Source organism: Miniopterus schreibersii, assembly GCF_964146895.1.
Source record: "Miniopterus schreibersii genome assembly, chromosome: 2".
Taxonomy (NCBI): domain Eukaryota; kingdom Metazoa; phylum Chordata; class Mammalia; order Chiroptera; family Miniopteridae; genus Miniopterus; species Miniopterus schreibersii.
Genome location: NC_138102.1, coordinates 106630510 through 106657051, shown reverse-complemented (window position 1 = coordinate 106657051; position 26542 = coordinate 106630510). Strand labels below are relative to the sequence as shown.

The following is a 26542-nucleotide window of genomic DNA, read 5'->3' as shown; positions in this document are numbered from 1 at the left end:
TTCAACTCCCCCAGAGGGAACATGCCTGGGCTTCAGTCTCAATCCCCGGTAGGGGGCCTGCAGGAGGCATCCGAGCTATGTTTTGCTCTCTCTCCCTCCCTCTCCCTTCCTCTCTCTCTAAAAATCAATAAAAAACTATTTAAAAAAAAAAAGATACAGACAACCCAGCTGATGTTACAACTGGCCACAGAACATTCCCTGGCACTCTCCACCATCCTACCAAAGGGATTTCTTTAGGCCCTGACAAAGTAGAGCTCAGACTTTTGTACTGCAAGAACATTCCTGTTGCCCGGCCGGGCGTGGCTCAGCGGTTGAGCATCGACCTAGGATCCAGGAGATCGGGGTTTGATTCTGGGTCAGGGCACATGCCCGGGTTGCGGGCTGCAGCCAATCAGTGACTCTCTCATCATTATGTTTCTCTCTCTCTCTCTCCCCTTCCTTTCCTCTCTCTGAAATCAATAAAGTTATGTTTTTAAAAAAAAGAAAAAAAGAACATTCCTGTTCACCCTGCAACTTTGGGTAAAGAACAAATTTACAAAGGAAAAACCAAGGAACACAAAAAGGCAAAAGAGAGTCTCTACTCCTGAGTCCCACCAAGATGGTGAGATAGTGAGTGAGGTAGTACTAGTTTGGGTGGAAGAACACAGGGTGACTCAGCTACATTCCAGAGAATGGCATTTCCTGAACACAAATGTTTCTTAGGGACAGACAACAAAGGCCTTATCAGACTTACTGGAGAAGAGGAACCGATGTCCCCAACCTCACCGCATCCAAATCATAAACTCCAAAGTCTTCAATTCTACACCACAGGTACGTTCAGTCTTCCCTGGAATGGAGTCTACAGGCCTAAGTGCACTTGAATCCTGAGACATCTTGTCCATGTTATCAGGCTGGCCCAAGGCAAACCTGCTAAGTGCCTAGAGTCACCTCACTCTTATTCATTGATAATATTACTCCTCCAAAAATTGAATTAATAAAGGACTCTTGAAGATGTTGAAGAATTCTCAAACCTAAAGAATGAATTGCTGAGAGTAAAGTTGGAGGAGATACCTTTCAGCATTGGGGCCTGTCCTGCATCATAGTATGCAGGTCACTCACTGATCTGCCAGTGCGTACAGTTAATCCCACAGAAGCAACCACCAGAAACCAGCTCAACATGTGAATCCTCTTTGACCACTATCCCAGGCAAATGTGTGGTGGTGGTGGATGTCAAGGTGTGGGAAGGAGCTGAAATATTCCACTAAAACCAAGTCTAATTGAAGCCAGGATCTGGTGGGCCAGGGCTAGATAAACGGAATCATACTATAGTTTGGTTTTCACATGTTTATCATTTCCTCCAGTGTTCTCCTTTTGGCATAATGGAAACTGAGCAAGACTTGGGAGGCTGAACACTAGGGCTTGATTCCTGTGGTTCTGCCATATAACTGAATCTTGGACAAGTTTTCCAAGTCTTAGTGTACTAGTTTCCTAGGGCTATCATAACAAAGTACCACAAACTGGGTGGCTTACAGAGGAGAAATTTATTGTCTCACAGATGTAGAGGTTAGAAGTCCAAGATGAAGGAGTTGGCAGGGTTGGTTCCTTCTGAGGACTGTGAAGAAAGATCTGTTCCAGGCCTCTCTTCTGGCTTCTAGTGGTTTGCTGGCAACCTTTGGCATTCCTTAGCTTGTAGATGTATTGCTCCATTCTCAGCCTTCATGCTCACATGGTATTCTTCCTGTGTGTGTCTCTCTCTGTGTCCAAATTTCCCCTTTTAATAAGGATATAGTCATATTGGATTAGGGCCCACCTAATCCAATATGACTATGTTTCAAACAACCTGGCGTGGGGCACCCTGATAGTCCACAGCACCTTTAACTTGATTATCTCTGTAAAAGTCCTGTCTCCAAACAAGATCATCTTCTCAGGTACTGGAGGTTAGGTTTTAACATATGAATTGGGTGGGACACAAGTGAACTCCTAACACATAGCTAGTTACCTTAGCTCTAAATGGGGATTGTGATACAATTCTTCCTCATACCATTGCAGCAGTTGTGAAAGTGCCTCAAAGAGGCTTGGTCCGGAGACCTGGATACTCGGTTTGTCTGAATATGCATGTGTCTTGGTGCTGTCTGGATCAGACTGTGTCCCTAGGGAGCAGGGCTCTGGTGGGGTACTCATCCTGTGAGTGTCCAACACATGTGAGCAGGTGCTTGACAAAGCATGTTGATGATGGTGAAGACAAAAGGCCAGAGAGAAAAATCTGAAGACAGATGAGCTGGGACTATAAAAAGTCTGATACTAAGAGCTGGAGAGGAAGTGGAGCCCCAGGACACCCCAACACCGCTAACTGTATTGTAAGCTGGTATAAATACTTTGGAGGGCGATTTGGAATTATGCACAAGTGGGGAAGCAATTCCACTCCCAGGTATATACTCTAGAGAAATGCTTATACATGTCCCCATGTGCAAAAAAGTTCATAGCAGCATTGGTTGGAAAAAAATGAAAACCTAAATTTCCTAAATGTGATATATTCATATAGAGGAATACTATACAGCAGTTAAAGTGAATGAACTAGAGCAATGCATATCTCATGAATGAATCTCACTAATAAAATATTGAACAAAAGAGGACAAGTTGCAGAAGAATATATGCAATAGGTCAGGCAAAGCTAAATGCTGTATTGTAAAGGATACATGCACATGTCTATGCATGAACAGTATAAAGACAAGCGTGGGACTGACAAACACCCAATTCAGGAGGGATGTTATGTAGGAAGAAGGGAAGGTGTAAGCGGAGCCTCAGCTGTATTTATAACAGTTTATTTTTTAAAGGAGATCCACAAGTAAAAAGTGCTGGTTCTTCTTTACAACTTTCTGCGTGTTTGAATTGTGAGATTTTCTTAAAGAGCCAGGACTGGAAGAGCCTTACATAAAACAGAGGGAGAAGCTGGGCCAACTTGAGAGGAGATTCACAGTGGCTCTTGTCACCCCTGGAACCCAGACCCCAGAGTAAATAAGCTGAAGACCCATCTGACATGCACACTGAAAGGCTGAGACCAGAAAGGTCTCCCGTTGAGGGGGAGGAAAGGAGGGAAGGACATTTTGACGCTGCTCCCTCTGGTTCCGAACCTAGTTATTGGCTGCAAGAACCCCAGGTAGGGGAGATGGGGGTAGGGGTGGTGGGGAGCTGCAGAGGAGCCTAGCACCCACCCCCATGGATGCACATGCCTGCATGTCCTACTCACACCAAGCACACCCACGCAGGCTGCCACCCCCACATGACACACACTGCCTTTCAAACAACCTGGCGTGGGGCACCCTGACAGTCCACAGCACCTTTACAGCCCCTCACACGCATGCACACACTCACACACCCCTTTCACCGCCCACTCTGGCCAGGACCTCACCCTGGAGCCGCTGCAGAGCCCGCCAGCTGCAGGCCCGGACCTCCCTCCTCCAGGCTGGGTTTTTCCAGCAGAGCCTCACTCCCTCTACAGCGTACTCTGGGAATTGGTGTCTGACGCGGCTGCTCCTGCACTTTATTTATTTATTTCCTCTTCCTCCCTGAGACCCTCCAGTCAGGAGAGCTGCAGCCCGGGACAGAGACAGGCAGGAAGCTACAGGAACACGGGAGGCAGAGAGGACGGAGGGGAGCGCTCCGCAGAAGCCCCCACCTGCTTCACCAAGCTCATCAAGCCTTGCAGGGGCCATGAGCACCAGGCAGGAGGCCAGGAGGGAGGGGGGAGACTCCAGCAGGAGGGGACCGGAGGCAGCGCTTCGGGACCGAGCCCACCTGAGCCAGCAGCGCCGGCTCAAACAGGCCACCCAGTTCCTGCACAAGGACTCCGCGGACCTGCTGCCCCTGGACAGCCTCAAGAGGCTGGGCACCTCCAAGGACTTGGTGAGGAAGCTCTCTCCCCTTCCCCCCACCCCCCAGAGGTCCTCTGGCCCTTCTTTCCACCTCCCCATACCCTACCCTGAGGGTGGGGGTAAGGACATTTAAGTGCAGACCCTAAACCTTCAGATTCCCCTCCCTTGCTGAGAGTGGGGGACACGCAATCCTGCCCACTTGAGGGGCTCCCTTGGATCATTCTCAGCTCTGCACTGGGGATAGTCCCATGACTTCATGGCTCTGAGGGACCCTATTCTCATTGCTCAGCTCCCCCTCGAAAATCCAAGGCTTATCTTGGAGGGAGATTGCTGTTTGGGAGCAGAGGTTTTCAGGGACACGGAGCCTCTGGAGCAGTCATTTACAGCTGGAGGGCCTGGAGGATTGGCCAGTTTAGGGCTGTGATTTCCTTCCTCTCCCTAAACCAGAGTCCTTTATATCAGCTCTGGACACTCATTTGCTATCTCACTTCAGAATGAAGCATTAAAGGTCTCCATTCTTGTCAAAGCATCAGGATTTCCTATGGCTACTGCCAGGTCACCTGGCCTCCTTGAATGCCCTCTTCCTCCCTCCATGTCTCCCTCCAGGCTCCTTTCCTTCCATCTTCCTGCAGCAGCTTTGGCCTCCGGGAATGGGGTGGGGGAGTAACAGTGAATAAGTGAGTGGGGCGGGGGACACTGCACATGTGCATTCCCCTCCGAGAGAGCGGTGAGAAGTATGGGCTTTGAAGCCACGCTGCTTGGATTCAGATTCTGCTCTGCCACTTGGGCCAGTTACTTTATGTCTCTGTGCCTCAGTTTCTTCATCTATTATATGAGGATAAAACTAATAGGGCTGTTGCAAGAGTTAACATGAGCTAATACCCATAGAACAGTGCCTAAGTAAGAGAACGCAATATCTAAACGCTAACTATTACTATTCCTTCAGCTACGATTCCATTTAGCCTGGGAGAGTAAGGAAGCCCTGTAGGGTCCAGAGAACCTGGAATCATACCTGCCCTCTTGACCATAAAAGAAAGGATGACTTTTGTACAAAGGTTTGGGAGCACTATGTTCACAACCCCATCTCCTAATCAGAGGGTCTGAGAGGAGGGTGGGTACTCCTGCAACCTGAGAGGTTCAAAGCCATTTCTGGGGGCCTCCTGCCACTCTGGTGGACTCTGCTACCTGGAAACCTAGAGGCAACCACAGCCCCTCACTGCCCTTCTTACCCTAACCCTACCTTTCCATGTTCCTCCCAGTCAAACGTTCCCCCTCCAGGACCCCTGCCCAGAGACCAGGCAATCCCCTAGCCCCATGTCAGCAGCTCCCCCAAAGGAAAAGTGGTCAGACTGAGATTTCAATGGAGAGAATCTTCAGGGGCTGTTCCTCTTTGCAAGCACAGCTGAGAAGCGATGGAACAGTGAAGAGGGTTCTTTGGCTCACAGTGGCTAGGACCTTTCAGCCTCCACCCCTTGTGGACCATCCTACAGATTTGGCCCTGGAGAAGGGCTATCCCCATGGGAAAGGTGGGAGAGCTGGGAACTGCAGAGCTGCTCTTTCTGGCCAGTCCCAGAGCTCACTGCCCTTTTCCCAGAGTTGGGTCTCCTGCTGGCAGCTTTACTGGCGGGAGCAGCCTCAAGGGCCTCATTAGGCCATGAGTGGAAAAACAATCCCAGGTTCCCAAGGAGAGAGGGCAGGTGGAGAAGCATGTGCGGAGCCTGGAAGGATACAATATTCTTTAAAAAAATTTTTTTTAATCCTTACTCAAGGATATTTTTTCCATTGCTTTTTCAGAGAGAGTCAAAGGGAGAGAGAGAAAGAAGAGAGAAACATCGATGTAAGAGAGACACATGGATTGGTTGCCTCCCACATGCGCTTTAATCCAAGGTACATGCCCTTGGTCAGAATCGAACCCAGGACCCTTCAGTCCTTGGGCGGACCCTCTAACCACTGATCGGGTAGGGTGAGGGATACAGTATTCTTCAGCAAGTATTTATTGACTACTATATGCTGAGCTAAGCCCTGGGATATAAAGATGGATGAGATACAGATCTGATCTCAAGAGCTCTCCAGGTTAATGGAGGAGTGAAATTCACAAATAACATCTATGAGAAGTGCAACAAAGGGGACTACCCTACTCTTGTGTATGGAGGGAAGAGCACAAAGAAGTCAGAAAGGGCTTCCTGGGGGAGGTAAACCTGCACTAATTACCAGATGCACATGGAATCCCAGACGTCTCTCCTGAATAGTTAGTTCTTGAAAAAAGTGTGTTGAGCTAGTCATCCAGTCTCAGGAATAGGGGAGAGCAGAAGCAAAGGCACAGAGGTGGAAAAACAACTTGGTGGGTGCAGTACAAGCAGGGTGGCTGGGGCAGATGAGCCAAGCAGTGTGGGATGGGAAGTAAGAGATGAGGCAGATTTGGGCAGCGACAAGGTCAACTGGGCTGTGGATCTCCTTAAAAAGTTTGAGCTCTACCGTGTAAGCAATGGGGAGGGAGGTGCTTTGATGGGTTTATAAAAGAGGAGTAACATGGTTAGTTTTGTTTTATTTGGGTGCTTCTCAAATTTTAACATGCACACTTATCATCTGGGCGTCTTGTTAGAATGAAGCTTCTGATTCAGTAGCTTTTCTGCATTTCTAACAAGCTTCCAAATGATGTTAAAGCTGCTGATCTGAGGACCACACTTTGAGTAGTAAGGGTTTTAGATAATCATTGGCCTCGAGCAGGTGTATTTGAGAGGCAACAGTACAGGGGACAGGTTCTTATGACAGTAAAGAGGCATCTCAGTGAACCAGGAGAGCTGGGGTGAGCAATAGAAAGCAGGGGTGGACTATAAATACAGGAGGCAAAACTGGTAGAATTTAGGAAGAGATTGACAGGGTTGGGGGTGTTGCAGGTGAAGAAGAGTCCAAGGAAGACTCCCAGAATCCTAGTTTTGAAGATTTTAACTTTTTCCTCTTTTGTTTTATTACTTTGATTTCTTTCCATTACACCTTCAATCCTGGGACCTGCAACTCATTGAAGGATGAGGTCAAAGGGGGAAAAATATCCAAAAACAAAAACAAAAACCCCCCATAAAACAAAAACAAAAAAACCTGAGATAGAATTTTCCCCAAGCATAACACTAATTCCTGAAATGTCCTGTCAGCCAATATTAATGAATCAAACCTAGATGGGCTATTCTCTTCCCATTTCTTCATTGCTGAGCAATCTACTGGGGTCCCAGAAAAATAGCATGATTTGCTACTGGGGTTTGCTCTACTATAATGATCTGACTACTGGGAGCCTCAGGTAAACTCCTGCTCCTTTCTTACTCCTGTGAGACACAGGACGGGGTGGTTAGAGAAAACATCCAGGGATATGTAAGGTGGGGGAGCTGAGCAGCCCGGATACTTGACTTTAGACCTATCTACCTTCATTGTTCTATGATGGAGCTAGCAGCCGCACAATGTGATCCAAAGACGCCTGGTAGAGGGAAACCAGAGTCGGAGTCAGGGGGAGTCTCCCCTGGTGCAAGCCCGGATGCATGGCCAGGAGAACAGGAGGAAGACTAGCACACCAGAGATTCCAGCTCTTCTGGTCAATTGCAAGGTGAGAGGCCTCCCAGGGCACAATCCTGCCTGTCACTGGCTCACTTCACCCACTCTCCTTTCTGCCCTTGGTGGTGAGGGAAGGAGAGACCAAAAAATGGGACCCTCTATCTTCTTTACTCTCTGCTCTCTGTGCAATTCCATCTGTCACCGCCATGACTGCCTTTTCTTTATCAAAGTACAATCTTTATTATTATTTTAAAATTTATCTTTATTGTTGAAAGTATTACAGATGTCCCTTTTCCCCCCCTCCCCTCCATTGACCTCCTCCACATCACTCCCACCCCTTCCCTAGGCCTTCACCCTCTTAATGTCTGTGTCCATGGGTTATGCACATATGCATATAACTTCTTTGGTTAATATCTTCCTACCCCCACCCCCCTTCCCTCTTCCCTCTTCCCTCTTCCGAGATACGGCCATCTGTTACATGCTTCAATGTCTCTGGGTCTATTTTGTTTGTCGGATTATTTTGTTATTAGCTTCTTCTTAAAGAAGACCCTTCAACATTTCATGTAATGCTGGTTTGGTGGTGATGAACTCCTTTAGCTTTTTCTTATCTGTGATGCTTTTTATCTGACCTTCAGTTCTAAATGATAGCTTTGCTGGGTAGGGTAACCTGGGTTGTAGGTTCCTGCTTTTCCTTTGAATATTCTTGCCACTCTCTCTGGCCTGCAAAGTTTCTGTTGAGAAATCAGCTGACAGTTTATGGGTGCTCTCTTGTAGGTAACTAATTGCTTTTCTTTTGCTGCTTTTAAGATTCTCTCTTTGTCTTTAACCTTTGACATTTTAATTATGAAGTGTCTTGCTGTGAGCCTCTTTGGGTTCTTCTTGTTTGGAACTCTCTGTGCTTTATGAATTTATAAGTCTATCTCTTTCCCCAGGTAAGGGACGTTTTCTGTCATTATTTTTTCAAATAGGTTTTCAATTTCTTGCTCTCTTTCTTCCTCTTCTGTCATCCCCATAATGTGAATGTTGCTATGCTTGAAGTTGTCCCAGAGACTACTTACACTATCTTTACCTTTCTGGATTATTTTTTCTTTTTGTTCTTCTGGTTGGGTGTTTTTGCTTCCTCACATTCCAAATTGCTGATTTGATTCTCAGCATCTCTACTCTACTGTTGATTTCCTGTAAATTATTCTTCATTTCAGTTCATGTAGCCTTCATTTCTGATTGGTACTTTATTATGTCATTGATGATCTCACTAGTTTCCTTAACTGTCTTCCTAAGATCCTTGAGCATCCTTTTAACCAGTGTTTTGAACTCTGTATCTAATAGCTTGCTTAGCTCCATTTAATTTAGTTCTTTTTCTGGAGATTTCTTCTGTACTTTCCTTTGTGACATGTTTCTTTGCCTCCACATTTTGGCTGCTTCCTGGTGTTTGTTTCTATGTATTAGGAAGAGCTGCTATGTCTTCTGGAATTGGTAGAGTGGCTTTGTGTAGTAGGTGTCCTGTAAGGCCCAGTGGCTCAGTCTCCCCAGTCACTTGAGCTAGGCCTTCTAGGTGCTCCCCTGTGTGGGCTGTGTGTGCTGTCCTGTTGTAGTTCAGCCTTGGTTGCTATTGGCTTCCCTGGGAGGAATTGACCCCCAGGCCATTCTGCTGTGAGGAGCAGCTGCAGCTATAGTTGAAGAGCTGCTGTGCTGGAGACACACCTGTGGAGCAAGATTTACTTCAGTGGGGCTTTGGTGTTCACCAAGTGTGCCCCTTGAGTGTGTCACTCATGGATGTGGTAGAATTGTAATCCAGTGTGGTCAAAGCTGACCACCAGGTTTGCTGTGTTGGGGCCTCCCAGGAGGTTCAAAGTCAGCCTCTGCCTGTGCCTTGCCCAGGGCCACCCAGCATGAGCTACAGAGCAAACTATAGTTGGCTGCTACTTGTGCTGGGTTTGGAGGTGTCCAGGAGAGGCCAAGCTATGAACCAATGCAGGCTGCTGCTAGTACGAGGCCTGGGGCCACTTATCAAGAGGTATGGGGCATGCTGAGGCCAGCTGCTGCTTGTTTCAGATATTTTAGGAAAGTCTTAAGCATGAGGCTCGAGAGGCCACTTGCATAGAAAAGCCACTGGAAGTGGCTTGGATGGGCTTGCAAGCAGGGAGGAGTGGGGTCTCCGGGAGTCACCAGGGTGGGGCGAAAGGTGTGAGTCAGGTGCTGGAGATTTAAATATGGTCCCTGCCTACTGGCTGTGTGAGGGGAGGGCTCGTCAAAGGAACAATGGCCTCTGCCAGCTCTTCTCTCTGGGAGAAAGCTGCCTCTCCAGCTCTCTTCCTGATTCCAGGCAAGTTAGTTCCTCCCTAAATGTCCCAGGTTCCTTTCAAGCTGCTGCCCAGCACAGAGGGAGTGTGTTTGAGTGAATCTGTGTGGGGGCCCTTTAAGAGGAGCTGCCTGGGACTCCCGCAGCCTCTGTGTATTCAGCCACAATCCCTGCTGGTTTTCACAACCCAAAGTTGTGGGGACTTCTCTTCCCGGCCCTGGAACCCTGGGTTGGGAGCCTGATGTGGGGATGGAACCCCTCACTCCTCTGGGAAACCTCCACTGCCAAGATACCCCCTGGGTTTTAAACCTCAGCACCTGGGTATGGGCTCACGGGTCAGCATCTCTGCAATTCAGCCCCCATCTGTCCATGGCTCCACCCCTCTCCCTGGTCTTGATGCTTCTTCAGTTCCTTGGTTGTAGGGCTTCTGTTCAGCTAGATTTCAGGAGGTTCTGAATGATGGTTGTCCTGTATTTTAGTTGTAATTTTGATGTGGTTGTGGGAGGGGGCGGGTACCACTGTTACCTACGCTGCCATCTTGTTGTCTCCTACTCTAAGGAGGTTTTAGAGTTTCTCAAAGTATAATCTTTAAATGTGAGTATGTAAATGCTCTTCAGGTGCTCTACATAATGAGTGGTTTATGCATGGATGGGTAATGCAACCCTCCTGTAAAAGCTCATGTGAAGGCCTTGTCATCTCTGGAGCCATTTAACCACCCAACCAATACCTAATAAATGCCCACTGCTCTTAGGCCACTGCCTTTGCTCAGCATTTCCTCTGCCTGCTTTGCAATCATTTTACGTCCACATTCTACAATCTCTTAAGCCTCAGATGTTACCTCTTCCTTGAAACCTTTTGATTTCCCCAATAGGAAATAGCCTTTCTTCCTTTTCAATGTCTAGGGCACTTTACTGACAATCTTTTCGTAGGTCTTAAGACTTTCTACCATATAGCAGTTACATTTCACTGCCCCTAGACTCCGAAAGAACAGTATTCATTGCTGTCCCTTCGAGCAACACCAATGCATACTAGATGCTCAATAAATGTTTGGAATGAGAGAACCATGTGTTTGTGATATACAAGTGTAACCCAAAATGTCTGTATATGTTCAAAAGAAAATGAATGTGCCTTCCTTTGCTTCCCGTGGTGAATGTCTCTTACCCACATCTGAATTTCCTAACAAGGTCTCCAGGTCTCCTTATCCCTCCTCTACTCCTAACTAGATTTCTCTAACCTGGTGGTCTTCAGCCTCCCAAGAATTCTTCTAGTCAAATAGATTTCTATTTCTGGTCAAATTGTTCCCAAACGGATGGACTCACCACTACATGCAGCTCACTTCCTTTTTTGATTTTCTTAATGTGAACCAATTTTGCCTCATTTGTATAAATCCGTGAAACCCACTTTTAAAGACTCAGTTCATTCCCTTCACGCGTTTCTGAAAGGAAGTCATCCAAGGCTGGGAAGGGGAAGGTCCCAGTTCATTCTCCTAGGATTCACCAAATTCCCTACAACCTCTTTCTCAGTGCCGGGACCAGTTGCTTAGGGTGGCTGTGGACACAGGCACCCACTACAACCAGATCTCCATTGGATGCCTCACCCGCCTGGGGTAAGAGTATGGCTCAAAATAACTCATGGGAAATGGGCTTCTTTTGGGAATGATATTCTGAAATTAGATAGTAGTGAATATACCCTATAAATACTAAAAGTCACTTAATTGTACATTTAAAAAGTGTGATTCTTATGGTATATGAACTATATCTAGTTGATGGGGGTTCTGGCAGAGAAGACAAGGTTTTAGACCCTATGGAGGGCGAGGGACTGGGTGAGAACCTAGTGTGGTGGGAAGGGACGTTACCTGACTAAAGGATGGGAGTGGAGGTTGTGGTGGCAATAACCCTTGCTTCCTAACCACAGGTTAGGGAAGAGGGTCCTAAAAGCCCCAGGAGGGGACTTGGCACCTGGACCCCCAACCCAGGTGGAGCAGCTGGAGCTACAGCTAGGACAGGAGACTGTGGCATGCTCAGCCCAGGTGGTGGGTAAGTCCTCCCTTCATCAACAGCCCACTTCTCATCTCTTCTACCTTTCTCTCCTGGGGGAGGGCGAAGGTGGAGACTTCCAGCCCTGCCAGCACCTTACAAGGTGTCCCCAAAGATGCTCTGAATATCCCCAATATCTGTGCCAGGATTCTCAGACCTGGGGGTGGGATGGGCAGAGATGGGGCACATGCTGGCAGGAGGGCAGCAGTGACCACCAGGTATCCTCCAGTATCTTGATTTCATGTGGTTCCTGCAGATGTTGAGAGTCCTGAATTCTGTCTCGGACTGCAGACTCTGCTTTCTCTCAAGGTAAGGAGGATGCTAGCATTCTGGGGCCTGACCAAGGGCTGGGAAAGAGAGGCAGGAGGCACAGGTGTGGAAGCCTGGGTAAGGTTCAGATGAAAGACATGACACGCGACTGCAGCTTTGCTTCCTAAGAGGTTCCTGATTTGCCCACAAATGAAAAATATGGAGAACTGGGTCCTCCCTGACAGGGGTCCAGGTGAATGGAAACAGGGGGAAGCAAGGAGCCGGGAGAAGCTGGGGGAAGCAGGAAGGGGAACAAAAAAGAGGTGGCTGGGAGAGAGGTTACTGTTGAGGGAAGCTCACATTTCCCCTCCCTGCCCACAGTGCTGTATCGACCTGGAACACCGAGTGCTACGGCTGAAAGCCCCTTTCCCAGAGCTGCCCTTCCTGCCTTTGTACCAAGAGCCTGGCCAGTGACTGCTGTCCCAGTCAGTCCCCGGGGGAAGTACTGTGACTTAGGGAAGAGCCATGTGGGGTATGGGGACATTACTACAGCCAGGTAGCTGGGGACTGCTTTGTCTGTGCCTTCTGTCACCACCCTGACCATGCTGCTCCATTTCCCTGTCAGCCACATTCTTCTCTGCTTCTTGGCAACTTCCCTCCCCCAGGAGGAGTTTTCCCAGAGAGGGCCCAGGATCTCAGGGCTCTGGTTTCCCTCCAGAGAAGAGCAAAGCCAGATCAGGACTGCAGGAAATGACACAAGCAAAATGGGGTTCCAGGCTGGGCCCTGGCCTGGCAGAAACTGGCCTCCGCATATCCCCCAAGGCCACCCCAAACCCCTCGACTGCCTTTACTCCCATGTCCCTCACCTCACCTTCTGGGCCCATTATCTTTCACAGCTAGAAGCCACACCTCACCAACGTGGTCCCCAGCCCTGCTGGTGCCAACCTTTCCGATTCTGCACATCTGCTCAGTTGAGTGGGGGGAAAACACTGAATGGAATACTTCACTACAATGGGAAGGTGGCTTGGTAGAGGAATGCCCGCTCACGAGGCAGGGAGCTCTGTTAGTCACCTTTTCTGGGCTGTGCAAACCTTGGATATCCCTCTGATATTTGCTTCAGATATCTGTCCTTCTCCACTTGCTTTTTCACCCACTGGGCCCCCGAACTTCAGGGGGCGTGTATAAGAGCCCTGTAGAGAGCTGCCCCCAAGGACAGACAGGATGGCGGGGTTATCAGTACTCAGACTTTACCTAACCAGTGCCCCTTATTTCTAGAACTATCCACCTCATTACACCTTCTTCCTACCCCTCACCTCTGGCTTCCAGAGCTGAAGCTTGTCTTATTTTGGAATCAGTGGCTTTTTATCCCCTGACAGGCTCTAAGCCAAAGCAAAGCACAAGGAGGCTCTTCATGGTGAAGAGAGGAAACCAGACCTTAAGAAGCCAGACCCCTGAGTGTCTTTCTGGCTGATGTGAGCCTCTGAAATCATGGATAAGGGGTAGAAGAGTGGTGTAACTAACCTGAACTAGGGAACTAGGACCTTGGGCTAGAAACAAAATCTTGAGCCTGGGACAGATTAGAGAAGAACCAGGATGCAAGCAGCTGCACTGACACCTGGCCTCACCTTTCTCGGCTAAGTCCCCTGCCCTCACAAGGCGAGGAGAGGGGCTCACTAGCACACGTGTAGTGGGACCCTGGTCCCTCTCTGCCTTGTTCCATGACCTTTGCTTTCCTGGTCTCAGCCTGTTCCTTTCCCTTCTGCCTCCTGCTGCTTCTGTAATTGCAGACCGCAGACTGTAGACCCCAGGCTCCAGGGCTGGCCCTCAGCTCAGCTGCTTTTCCATTTGAATAAACACTTGTTTCTCTATGGTAATATCCCTCTTTGGTCTTGCTCCAAGCCCACCAGAGGCTGAATGATAACTCTGCCCTTAACCCTTTCAAAAGGGAAATGTGAATGTGGACCTTTCCCCGGATTGATCCATCTGGCTGGGGTCAATACAATTTAGAGCAGTAGCTTTCAAACTCTTTTGAACATAATTCAAAGCAGGAAATATATTTTATATTACACCCAGTATACATATACACATACAATTATAACAAAACAATGTTTTCATATGCTGTGATCAATATACTTTATTTTTCATTTTATTGTATTCTATTTCATTTACTCAAAAAATGCTGACCACAACCCACTAAAAGTTTGTAACCTACAATTTGACAGATACTGATTTAAAGCACACCGAATTAAGAGCAAAAGGGATATAAATGGCCCAAGATATAATTCTGATTATGGTCTGGATCATAAACCTGTATCAGGTTTTAAATGTCCATTGTCTCATAGACAATAAGGTGTTTTTGTGGAAATGGGTGGATGGGAAATGGAGCAAGGCCTATGAAGCTGCATGATACTTGAAGAATATGCAAAATGAGAGACTGCTGACCCAGCTTCTTTGGAAAATAGAGCAAAATCATCTCAGGGTTGCTAGGGACACAGAAAAACCAGACTGTAAAATGTCCTGAAAGGACCCTCAAAAACAAAGCTAACAGTTTGCCATAACTGCTGTCAATGACCTGGAGTTGTGATAGGGAAGGTGGAGCTTGGGATGGGGTAGAACCCTTGCCTCAACTGCCCGAAGCCTAGTTTCCTCATGAGTGTCGGGGCCACACAAAAGATTTGTGCTGCCTCCTCACAAACAAGTCTGTTTTCCATACAACAGTGGGAGCTCTGGGGAGGGGGTAGTCCCAGGAGATGTGGATTAGGTACACAAGAAAATGGGCAGAGGGTCAACTTGTCTCTTTTCTCACCGAGAAGACTGTGAGATGTACAGTGCACAGTCACCCACAGGTTGCTGCCACCTGTCCATGCTCCTCTATAATGTATATTCCCTATCCTGCCAATATCGTGGATACCTTGGGGGTAGATAGGTTCAGAAGGATCCTTCTTCAGCTAAGAGGCGAAGTCCAGTTAGGTGGGATCCTGGAGGCTTGCAGGAACACACTGTGGTGGCTGGTCAGGGTGGTAGAGGGTTTGGTGAACCAGGGTGCGGGCTGCTGGGAGGTCATCAGGATCTGAGGGCAAGAAAGGGGCTGGTAAGAAGCTGTGGCTCTCCTGGGCCTCTGATCCTCTAGCCCCGCACCTTGCTGGGACTCACCCATGCCTAGCTCCTGCAGCAAGCTCTGGTACTCTGGCTCAGTCTCCAGCAATTTCAGCAGATTGGTAGACTCCATCCGCTCAAGCTGCACCTCCCAGTACACATAGATCTTCTGGTTGAATGTGACGTACACGAGGCAGGGGCTGTTGCGGCCTTCTTTGCAGGCATACAGGCCTGGGAAGTGTGGGGGGTGACACAAAGGTCAAAAAGTTTCAGTCAGGCAGTGGGAGGGCAAGAACAAGATATGGGCACTGCAGTTAGCAGTTTTGACCCTCCCACAGATGCCAAGCAGAAAATTAAAGGCTCTCTTTCTAAGTCTTCTCTGATGGGAACTCAGTAAAACAGGTAAAAAGGTAAAATATCTGGCCCATACCAGATATAGAAAAACTAGAATAACAAAACTCATAGCATCCAAAACCGTGATACTTGATTTTTGTCATCTTAGTGGATAGCCCTGGAGTAATGACTAGTCTTGCTAGTCTAAGGGGTAGATCAGCAAAATGTAATCAGAAACTAAGGTTTTTCTGAGGTGGCAAACCCTCTGCAAAGGCACTGGAGTATGGACGCCAGAGCACTGCTCAATTCCTCTCACTTCAGTTAACCACGGATATCGCCACGTCATTTCAGAGTGAGTGCTGGCTTCCAAGGTCCCGATTTGGAACTAATGGGAATGTTCTAGGACAGAGATTTTCAGCCAATGTGCTGCAAGAATTTTTAAAACATGCAATACCTAACTATTTAGTCAGGGTCACTGACCTCTTTTCCCTTAGATTGTGAAATAAAAAAATGACCAACAGCCAGCACAGCAATAGCCATCCGGTGTGGATGAATCAAAATAATACCTAATTTTTTTGTCAGATCGGCAAAAAATATATTTTTGGGGGTGCCACTGAATTTTAGTAACTAACTTATGTGTGTCATGAGATGAAAAAGGTTGAAAGTTGCTGCTCTAGGAGAATGTTCGTCACAGAGTTCTGATATACTCAGATGGGAAAGAGCGTTCTGATGTCTTCACACACATAGATGATAAGAACTCATCCCATTCTTTAAAATACTCACAAGTGGAGATCTCACTATCTTTTACTTTTCCTTACTTAAAACTGTAAATACGGCCACTGAGTACCCACCCATTACCCTCTAATGAAAGAGCTAAGGAACTCATTTGTTGATGACTCACATTAGGGGAGACGCTGAGAATGGAAATAAGAGACAGAGAGTGTGGCGAGAGGGGCCGTGGGGCAGGGGCGCACCTGCACAGAAGGCTCGGACGTTCTCATCCACTTGGAAGCGGACGACCGTGCGGTTGTGATCGATGATGTATGTCTGTCCATCCCAGGCACAGGCAACCACCTCTTCACGCCCGTTGCCCTGAAAAAGGCAGAAAACTAAAGGCTCTTTTTCTAAGTCTTCTCTGTTGGAAACTCAGTAAAACAGGTAAAACAGGGGTAATCAGGAGACATTTTAGAAAGAGATCTAATGACAGGGGTGGACAAAATATAAAGGAGCTGTGGACTTGGCTCTGGACGACAAACAGCCGGCTGGGAAAGAAAACAACCTTACGTTTCTTATTGAATTTCTCTCAAGTGCCAGGCTGTCAAATGAGCCACCTCACATCATGCTCACATCAACCCTGTGGGCAGTATTACTCCAAATTTGATACTGAGGGAACTTCAGCTTATAGAAATAGTCATGCGCTCAAGGCCACTCAGCTGGGTAGTGGCAGAATCAGACCTCCAACCCAGGCCTGTTCTCCCTCCCTCAAGGCCTCATGACTCTTCTACACCATCGAGCCCGTATGATGGTAACACAAAGGAAGGCCCCATCTGCAGATTCAGGGGCCACAGCCTTAGGAAGGACAGACTCACATAGGACAAGAAATAAACTCATCATACATCTGGAGTTGGGACTGATGATGAGCTTCTGGACTCTAGAAATTACCTGTTTCTCTTTCGAGCTACTGCTGCTGCTGAAAGGTACTGGAATTTGAGATTCCCCAGAGCACAGAGAAGAGTGCTAAGCACTGTGGAATACAGGAACAACTCACTTTAAAGGGAGTTAGACCTGTCTAAAGAGGGCCTTAAGATAAAGGTTGAGCCCGGCCGGCATGGCTCAGTGGTTGAGCATCAACCCATGAACCAGGAGCTCATGGCTCAATTCCCGGTCAGGGCACATGCCCAGGTTGTGGGCTTGATTCCCAGTAGGGGGCGTGCAGGAGGCAGCCAATCAATGATTCTCATCATTGATGTTGATGTTCCTAGCTCTCTCTCCCTCTCCCTTCCTCTCTCTGAAATCAATAAAAACATTAAAACAAAAAAAAAAAAGAAAGATAAAGGTTGAGAGTTAACTGTGAAGTGAGAATGGCCTCACTGAAATCTTTCTCCATGTGAAGAAGGTAAGAATGTTCCTTTCCACCAGGTTTTCCACCCACCGTGACATCCAATTTCTCTAGGGCGAAAAGTTGGTGATCCACCTGCACTGACCACAACAGCTTGTCTGCTTCCTCCATAAGCTTCAGGGTCCCTGCAGGGGGAAAGGCAGGCTGGGATGGGTGGGACAGGACCCCTGAGCAGACCCCCAGGCACACAGCTGGCCCATAGCTGATCCAGGGAACTCACCATCCAGGGTGCAGAGGGCAAAGAGGCCAGAGCCACCATTCTCAGGGGTGTGGCCTGCGGGTGGGACAGAAGGACCAGAAGAAGAAAACGTGAAGGTCAAGGCAAGAATAGAGCACGTGGGGTGAGGGACAGCCAAGGGCAGGGAGGGAGGGAGAGGACTAGAAATGAGAGAAAGCCCTGCCTCTTTTCTCCCCAAAGTGATGTTTACCCTCAGCAACTTGCCATGTCCCACCCTGCTTTCACCTCGTTTGATGTTGCCAATGAGATGAGTAGAGACATTCTTGTTGTGGATGCGGCCAGATGTCTGGTGCAGCATAACATCTCGGGCAGCCGGGGTCTCCCTGTGGGCAGGAGACTGGGGGACTAAGTGGGAGACCAAGTGAGCTTAGTTCTCTAGCACTTTGTGGCCCTGACTCCGTAAGAGCTACAAAGATGTGAATTAGCTAGGAAACCTACTGCTGACTGCATCTAGCCTATGTGGCAGGTAGGAAAGAGAGCTATCAGGCTAGAATCTTGGAAACTCTTCCAGTTGCTACGGGGTCAGAGCCAGGATTCCCTGGGACCCAAAATATAGGTCTTCCCTTACGAGGAGAGAGGTGCTTGTGCCAAACCTAGCTGAAGCAGCTCTGCCAACTGCAGACCCACCCACTGCCATGGACATCTGGGACCCAATCTTGCTCCCATATACCCCAAACCATCCACAGGCCTGCACCCCTTACCTACTGCCCTCTGTGGTCCCCTCAGAGGTAGCAGAGTGCCCAGTATCCTTGTTCCAGGTACACAGTAGAACTGCATAAGCACAGCCTGGCTGTGATACCATCAGTTCAGGAACACCCAGGGGCCCCAGAGTCACCGAGAGACTGTCCACCTGCAGCAGGGAACAGAGGTTTAAAGGGGGCTGGAGAGAGAAGAAGGGGGACCCTGCAAAGAACAGGGGAGAGAAATGGGGTAGGGGGCCTGGGAGTAGTCCCCCAGGCTTCAAGGGTTGCAGCAGGACAAATTCTAGCATTCACAGGGCTCCTGCCTGGCACTATCCTCCCCACATACACCACCTGATTTTCTCTGTGCATGCCTCAAGTGGGGCCCAGATCCTGATACAGACCACACCGCACCCACCTTCACATTCCCAATTCTTAGCACTGGGCTCCTTCCTATTAGCCATTACTAACAATTTCCCCTAAGACTCTGATTTGAAAAGATCTTTAGATGTCTCCCAGCAAGGTGATTTTCCCTTCTTCCCACCCTGTGTCATGGCCCACGACTGTTCTCCCAAAACCCCCCCCAGTCAGCCTCTCACCTGACCTTCCAGTGTCCATTTCTTGAGTGATACTAGCTGCCCTGTCAGATGTTCAGTGCCCTCGCCCAGATCTTCCCAGCGGAAAGCCCGCACCACACGGTCTGTGTAACCTACCACCAGCTCGCAACACCCATCTCCATCTGTGGATCCAGAAAATAGGATGAGTTTGGAGCCAAAGCTGCATTCATCAGCTTGAATCCTACAAGCATCCCATCCCCACTTCTCTGCTAACATCACCACTGGCATTTTTCTCCAGGATGACTTCAAGCCAGATCTGTTGTGGAGCCACCTCACACACTCAGTCTGGTACAGGCTACCCTGCCCTTCCTGTGCTGACAACACCTACCTGTTCCTAAGCCCTGCCCATCCATCTGCTCCACAGGTCTGTCCCCACTTCCCTCGGATACACAACTTGATGTGTCCTGATTCCTCCCATATAATATAACTACCACCACTTTCAAGACAACTTCTGCTCAAAATATCAGCCCAGTGTCTATATGGTTCACTCCCTTGCCATCTTCAATTTTTTTTATCAAATTTTACCTTCTCAGCAAGGACTTCCCTGACAACTCCATTTAGAACTGCTACTTCTACCTTAACACTCTCTAGCACCTTTCTGTGACTTATTTTCTCCTTAGCAATTGCACAAATGAATACTGACTCCTCCTCCCTCCAACTCCCTTGAGGTCTGCTCTACTACCCACTGACTCCTATGCCCCCGGCTGCCTGCAGACGGCCATGCCCACCGATGTCGCTGATCAGCATGACCTTGGTGTTGGCAGGGATGTGCTGCTTAAAGACGGGGCGCTGTTCCTCTCCCATTAGGGTCTCATGGTGCCCAGAAGCATCCAGGGTCCTGGCAGGCGTCAGGTCACACAAGTGAAACCAGCCCTCAGCACTCACCGCCACCACCAGGTTCTGGGAGAGACAGAGATATAGGAGAGCTGGACTGGGGAGGGAAGTTTGAGCAAAGACTGACCATAGAACACAGAAGTCATTAACTATCAACTGATTTCCACCTTTAGACAGCGATTGATCAAGGTAAGGCCTTGGAGTTATATTGAAGTCCCAAGGTCCCCGAGAGTTCTTACCTTTCCTTTATTACATACATCGCCAACCCCAACACAAGTCAGCTGCAAAAGAAGAAAGGGAGGGTCAGGGAGACAAAAAGGGAGACTAGTACTCCCTAATGTCTATGAAGCAGGAAGGAGCAGGTTTTCTAATTACCATCATTCATTGAAAAGCTATGCCGTATGACCTACACTGATAGTCTGAGTTAATCGAGTTATTGTGCCATAGGTGTGTTTGGTTTACCCAGACAGCAATACAAAGACCTGAAGTAAAGACAATTTGGGCTCAAAACGAAATCTTTACAAAACAAGAACTCTAATACAGCCAGACTATCATGTTTCTAGACTTATTCAAATACTGCTCCCATTTTCTACTATACTTTATAAGATCAGACAACCTAGGCAGTTTCTTAGGGAGTCACTCCATCCCATAAAATACGACCCTCCCCTGCGTGCGTGCGTGTGTGTGTGTGTGTGTGTGTGTGTGTGTGTGTGTAACAGTTGAGAAAGCACTGCCCGGGGGCTTCCCTCCCTAAATCAAACAATCCCTGAACCAGTGGCTAAACTGAGTAGCTGGTGAGTTAGGACACGCTGGTGAGCCCCTGTGTGGGTCTTAGCCTTGACAATTCCTGGACAGAAGAAATCCCTTCCCCCACCTTGAGACACCCCACTACTTGAATACTGACCATTCCCTGGCAGGAACAGGTGAGCCATGGCCGGCTATCATCATTCTTATACACCGACAGCTTCCCACTGGTGTCTCCCACCACCAGTTCATTTAACTTGAAATGCAGAGAGAAGAGTGTTAGCATGGGATCCTGCTGACCCACCTCAAACTCCTCTACTGGGCTCATCCTGGGGAAATCATAGGATATCAACTTGAATCTTCATCAACGTTATTAAAAATCTTTTGTGACCAACACAGCAATAGTTCCCAAATTTTCTTTTTTTTTTTAATCCTCACATGAGGATATTTTTTCCATTGCTTTTCAGAGAGCGTGGAAGGGGGAGAGAGAGAGAAACATCGATGTGAGAGACACATCGATTGGTTGCCTCCCACATGTACCCTGACTGAGGCCAGGGATTGAGCCTGCAACCGAGATACGTGCCCTTGACCGTAATAGAATCCGATCCCTTTAGTCCAAAGGGCGGACACTCTTAACCACTGCGCCAAACTGGCTAGGGCCAGAGTTTCTTTATTTCCATTAGGGTGGTGGGTTATGGTGGTGGTTTGTGTGTATGTTAGGGGCAAAGAAGGGAACAATACAGAATCTATCCCAGAAAAGTGACATTTGAACAGCTCAATGCCCCCACATGCTTGACTTGGGCTCTAATTACAAACAGGACACACATGATGGGGCAAAAGAAGGTTTACAGTTGTTCGTATGGAAAATGATACAATAATTAATAAATAATAATACACGAATAAACTATTTGGCGTACTTAAAACAGTAAACCTACTTTTCCCCCACCCTGTATTTTGAAAACAACGCAAAATATTTAACTTTTGGAGAATTTAACTTCAAACCTCATATTCAATTAGGGGCCAGGTAAAAAGAAAATGTCAGTTCTGGGGTCCTCCCTCCTTTAGCAAGACCTTTTGATCTTGTGTATGAGTGAATATTGGGATAGAAGTGCCAGAGGTGAGGGGCAGCGTGAAGGGGCTGCTGGGTGTCAGCATCCATGCTCTGGGCCCCAGGTGCTCTAAGCGGTGGCTAAGTTCTCAGGAGGGCAGGCTCCCTGCATGCAGCCTCTTCTCCACTATTTGTTTCTGGGTACTCCACTTTCCAGGCGTTCCCCAAAGGATGGCCACCCTTTATAGGGGCTAACGATAATAATAAGGTAGCTCCAAACCCTATTTCCACTAACAGCCTCATGATTTTCCTTTGTGGGGACACCCAATACCCCCTTCCTGTGCTCAAATACAGTGAATATTAGATTTTTAGGAGATTTTTTTCTCCTTTACTCAATTTGTTGGGGGTAATACTGGCTAACAGAATTATACAGGTTTTGGGTGCACAATTCCACAAGGAGATTTAATTCTAAAGGCAACAAAGACATAACAGAAAAACAGTAAGGAAAAGTTAGCAATGAATTGGAATTTATCAAAAATGATTTCCTTAATTTGAATCTTAATTATTTTTTAATAGTTATGGGAATATTAGATCACAGTAGCATAAAGCAAGTTTATTTACATTAAACCCTCTGCACCTGATGTTTCAATTACAGCTAGCCCCAGAGGACTTCTGCAGACACATAGGAGAGAAGATGCATGGCATAGAGGCTTAGTGCAGCTGCCTACATTTGAATCCAGCTCTCTATGCCTCTATTTTTTCATCTATAAAACAAGGATCATAAGAGTAGCTACCTCATAAGGTTGCTGTGAGAATTGAGCTAACAAAAGAAAGCATTTAGAAGTGATTAGCATACAGTGAGCACTAAGACCAGGTGGTTTTCAGCCTCTAGTTAAATGCCTCCATGGTTAGGGTTCTTGGCATCTTTCACACAATCCACTCTTTTTTTATACATTCATCCAACAAATCAGTCTACAGTAAACCTTGATAAAATGTGTACTTAACAGACAAGTACAAAAAAAAGATTTTTTTAAGAAACAAAGAAAAATCAGAATGAAAGAGAAAGCCCACTCAGCCCTTGAGTTTTCAGGTAAAGCTGGACAACCAGTTAGGGGTACAAAGATAAATGCCACAAACTCCCTGCTGAGAAGGACCTCGCAATTTAACAAGGACACAGACACAGGAATAAAATCATAAAACAGTGTGGTAGGTGCAGTGAGCCAGGCAGGAGTGAGGCAATGACACTGGAAGAGGACATTCCCAGGGCAGCCCATCCGCTCTCTAGCAGTTACAGTAGTCCCCCATTATCCGTGGGGATGTGTTCCAGGATCCCAGTGGATGCCTGAGACTGCAGAGTGTACTGAACCCTCATATATACTATGTGGTTTTTTCTATATAAACGTACTATGATAAAGTTTAATTTATAGGTTAGGCACATTAAGAGATGAACAACAATTACTAATAAAATAGAACAATTATAACAATATACTATAATAAAAGTTATGTAACTGTGGTCACTCATTTCAGGGGATCCCTTGTTGAAGTCCTCATATAAGCTCAATGCTTTCTGGGATAACACGTTGCCATCAAATGGAACATATTTTCTTCCACCTACAAATTTAATGTCTTTTCCACTTACTTATCACACACTGTGGCCATCACTTTTGCAGTTTCATGGACCACAGCAAAACAAGCACAAATTTCTTTTTCTTTCTTTACAATTTCATGGATAGATTTGTTCTGATCATAGACCTTAGCAACCACAGTTTATGATTACTTTTCTTATTAAGTTGAGAACACTCACCTTTCCACTTAAAGGAAGCACTTTATCACTACAATTTGGCATGTCCAAATTGCCAGCATCACTACTCTTGTGCTTTGGGGCCATTATTACGTAAAATAAGGGTTACTTAAACACAAGCACCGTGATACTGAGACAGTTGGTCTTGATCTGATAACACAGATGGCTAAGTGACTAACGGGTAATGTATATAGTGAGAATACACCGGACAAGGGATGATTCATATCCCAGGTGGGATGAAATGGGACTGAGCGAGATTCCATCATGACACTCAGAATGGCACGCAATTTAAAACTTATGAATTGTTTATTTCTGGAATTTCCCATTTAATATTTTTGGACTTCTGTTGATTGCGGGTAACTGAAACCGCAGATAAGGGGTGACTACTGTATAATGCTTCCCAGCAGTTCTGCTTCTCTGTGGTTGATCCTGGCTCTGAAGGCCACTCAGTGACACTCAAGAGCCCCAGCTGGATAGCACACCATCAGTCGCAGATGCTAAAGGAGAAAGGAGGCGAGATCTTTCTGTGATCTGTTTCAGCCTTCTAGAGACTTTCTGTCCCATGATGTAGCGAGGTTTCAGTGGGTAGTTCTAGAGGGTGTGTAATCTATTCATGGCTTCTCTCTGACTTAGCAGAAAATAAATTAGTTTCAAAGAACTATCACTTATCACCCACCATGGCCATCACTTTTGGTTAATGGTTTATTAGAATAAAATAAGTCTTTTTCCTGCCCCAAATCTCCAAATGCTCGCCTGGGGAACCAGTAACAATATTTCTACCCACACTCCTGCAGGCTGAGTGTACCATATTTGATCACTAGCCAATTATCTCAACTACTTGCCCTTCTTTCAATTATATTTATTAATAGGCAGAGCCCTTCAAATTGCTTTGAGACATATAATCACATTTGCTTTTCATAACAATCCTCATTTATTCAGCAAACATTTATTGAGTCCCTACTATGTGCCAGGCACTATTCTAAGTGTTGGGAATAAAGCAGTTAAAAAACAGACAGCCCTAACCGGTTTGGCTCAGTGGTTGGAGCTTTGACCCGGGACTGAAGAGTCTTGGGTTCAGTCCTGGTCAAGGGCACATACCTCGGTTGCAGGCTCATTCCCCGGCCCTGGGGTGATGTGTGGGAGGCAACCAATAGTTGTGTCTCTCATACTGATGTTTCTCTCTCTCTCTCTCTCTCTCCCTTCCACTCTCTATGAAAATGAAATGGAAAAAAATATCCTCGGGTGAGGATTTAAAAAATAAAAAAAAAAACAGAAAAAAAATTCCTACCCTAATGGCACTTACAACTTGGGTTAAAAAAAAAAGTATAATGTACCAAATATTGCAGAACTGAGTATATAATAGTAATTCACTTAAAAAAGTAAAATTTCCAAAAGAGTTGGTGCTTTGAAGCTATGAAAAAAAGTATGCATTTTTCTCTTGTAAGCAAAGAAGACAATCAGATAAAAAGGAAAATAATGCACATCTAAAGTCACTTTGTTAATTTACTGCTTAAAAATGCCTCCCTTAATTTTCTCATAAAAATTGTACGGCTTGGCATATGAAGAGAAATGTGAAAGCCCAGAAAACATAATACAAATTTATGAGAATAACTTTTTCCTTCCTAGAGGGGGTAGAGCCAAAAGAAGCCTCATAAAATACCTCTCCATAACAGCACAAAGGAGTCTGGAAAGAAGGGAGGATGTTTTAGCCCTAACTTTTTTTTGTTTGCTGGGGTGTGTGTGTGTGTGTGGGGGGGTGTGTGTGTGTGTGTGTGGGGGTGTGTGTGTGTGTTCAGGCAAAAGGCAAAAGACAGTACAGAACAGCAGGGAGGCAGAGTAGGGAGATGAGACAGAGGGTAGGACAGAAAGGCAATAAAGTGCTAAATGAAAAGATTGTCTGAAAAAATAGTGTTTCTCACCATCGATAGCCCCCATCCTCTTTGATGATTCACCCTAGAACCTTTTACATATTTTAACCAAGGCACCTCATTACATTGTTATTCTGTGCCTATCACCCCACCTGATCATGAGCTACCCGAGGGCTGGGATTGTCTTGTTCATTTTTGAATTCCCAGAATGCAGCAGTCCTTGACGCATAACGATTATTTCAATAAATATTTGCGAAAAAATAGAATCAAATACAACACGGGCGCTAACACTTACTGAGCTGTTAACTGTGTGCCATCCACGACGCTACCTGCTTTACCTGTATTAATTCATTTAAACAACGAGAAAAGGAAGGACTAGAGGGGAAAATGGTAGGTGAAAATTACTTTTGTAACTCAACCAAGGTGAACACTTTAAAGACCCTGCGTGTGCCGTGGAGCAGGGAGCACAGAAAGACCGGTGGCGGGGTATTCGCTGCCCCGGCGGCCGGAGGCGCTTAGTCTACCAGCCGGGAGGCGCGGCAGCTACAGCACTGTACTCCAGCGCCACAAGGGGCCAAGTGCAAAAGCAGCAGAGGCGCTTTTTAAGCCTATTTTGAGGCTTTGAAAGTAAAATGATTTTAGAAGTGACACCCCTGGAGGAAGCGTAACGACAGCAGCAGTGAACCAGGCAATTTGGCCACCAGGTTTTACGAAGCCCTTAGCGGTGAATCAGTTGCTGAATTAGGCAGAGTCAGTTCTTCATGTTCCTAAAACAACATCGGAGCAAGGGAACCAGACCAACTCGGTCAGGACGCCCCGGCACGTCAGCGACCCATAAAGTTCATCCCCGGGGCCGCCACGCCGGCCCCACCGCGCAGGCGCCGCCACTTCCCAGGCCCCGCCCCGGCCCCGCGCAGACCCAGGCTACGTCCCTGGCACTGCGCATGCACACTGACCGTATCGTTGTCGACGTCTCCGAGGCAGATCGCGTGCGGAAAGAGGCTTCCGCTGAACTCCAGGGCCACGCGCTGTACGTAGCTAACCGACCTCATCGAACTGCCAAGGGCTAAAGGGTCGGGGAGCCCCGCTAAATGTTCCCTGGGCCCCTCCCGACAGCTGCCGGAGCGGAAGGCCACCCAAAGCGGAAAGTTACGTCACCGCCTGAACCTCCAATTCCTCGCTTAACCTT

At 47.2% G+C, this 26542-nt stretch overlaps 2 protein-coding genes across 6 annotated transcripts; one reads left to right on the top strand and one right to left on the bottom strand.

Annotated features, from left to right (window-relative positions):
• Positions 1-1731: 1731 nt before the first annotated feature.
• ITFG2 (integrin alpha FG-GAP repeat containing 2) lies at positions 1732-26542 on the bottom strand. Of its 5 annotated transcripts, none has more exons than XR_013998163.1 (13): positions 26310-26536; positions 20797-20892; positions 20132-20173; positions 19787-19958; positions 19041-19180; positions 18463-18611; positions 17987-18084; positions 17744-17797; positions 17557-17648; positions 16379-16496; positions 15129-15302; positions 14887-15045; positions 1732-1750 (listed from the first exon to the last, which is right to left on the bottom strand). XR_013998163.1 is itself a non-coding variant. In XM_081128413.1 (12 exons), exons 1-12 carry the CDS (start codon positions 26403-26405, stop codon positions 14942-14944), a joined length of 1335 nt encoding a protein of 444 aa, XP_080984539.1. In that variant the 5' UTR covers positions 26406-26542; the 3' UTR covers positions 14014-14941. The 5 variants fall into 5 exon arrangements, 3 of the variants coding, with proteins under 3 accessions (XP_080984539.1, XP_080984540.1, XP_080984541.1); XR_013998162.1 differs by lacking the exon at positions 1732-1750 and adding an exon at positions 14014-14458 and having other exon boundaries at positions 26310-26540; XM_081128413.1 differs by lacking the exon at positions 1732-1750 and having other exon boundaries at positions 14014-15045; positions 26310-26542.
• On the top strand, positions 3279-13849 carry NRIP2 (nuclear receptor interacting protein 2). The gene is made up of 6 exons (XM_081128416.1): positions 3279-3882; positions 7291-7443; positions 11214-11296; positions 11605-11726; positions 11983-12035; positions 12357-13849. Exons 1-6 carry the CDS (start codon positions 3691-3693, stop codon positions 12447-12449), a joined length of 696 nt encoding a protein of 231 aa, XP_080984542.1. The 5' UTR covers positions 3279-3690; the 3' UTR covers positions 12450-13849.

Coding starts and splice junctions, on each gene's coding strand:
- NRIP2 (XM_081128416.1), top strand. CDS start 3,691: ATGAGCACCAGGCAGGAGGCCAGGAGGGAGGGGGGAGACTCCAGCAGG. Junction 3,883..7,290: donor TGGGCACCTCCAAGGACTTG/GTGAGGAAGCTC, acceptor TGATGGAGCTAG/CAGCCGCACAATGTGATCCA. Junction 7,444..11,213: donor CTCTTCTGGTCAATTGCAAG/GTGAGAGGCCTC, acceptor CCTCTTTCTCAG/TGCCGGGACCAGTTGCTTAG.
- ITFG2 (XM_081128413.1), bottom strand. CDS start 26,405: ATGAGGTCGGTTAGCTACGTACAGCGCGTGGCCCTGGAGTTCAGCGGA. Junction 20,174..20,796: donor CCTGTTCCTGCCAGGGAATG/GTCAGTATTCAA, acceptor CTTCTTTTGCAG/CTGACTTGTGTTGGGGTTGG. Junction 15,303..16,378: donor CGTCCGAGCCTTCTGTGCAG/GTGCGCCCCTGC, acceptor CACACTTCCCAG/GCCTGTATGCCTGCAAAGAA.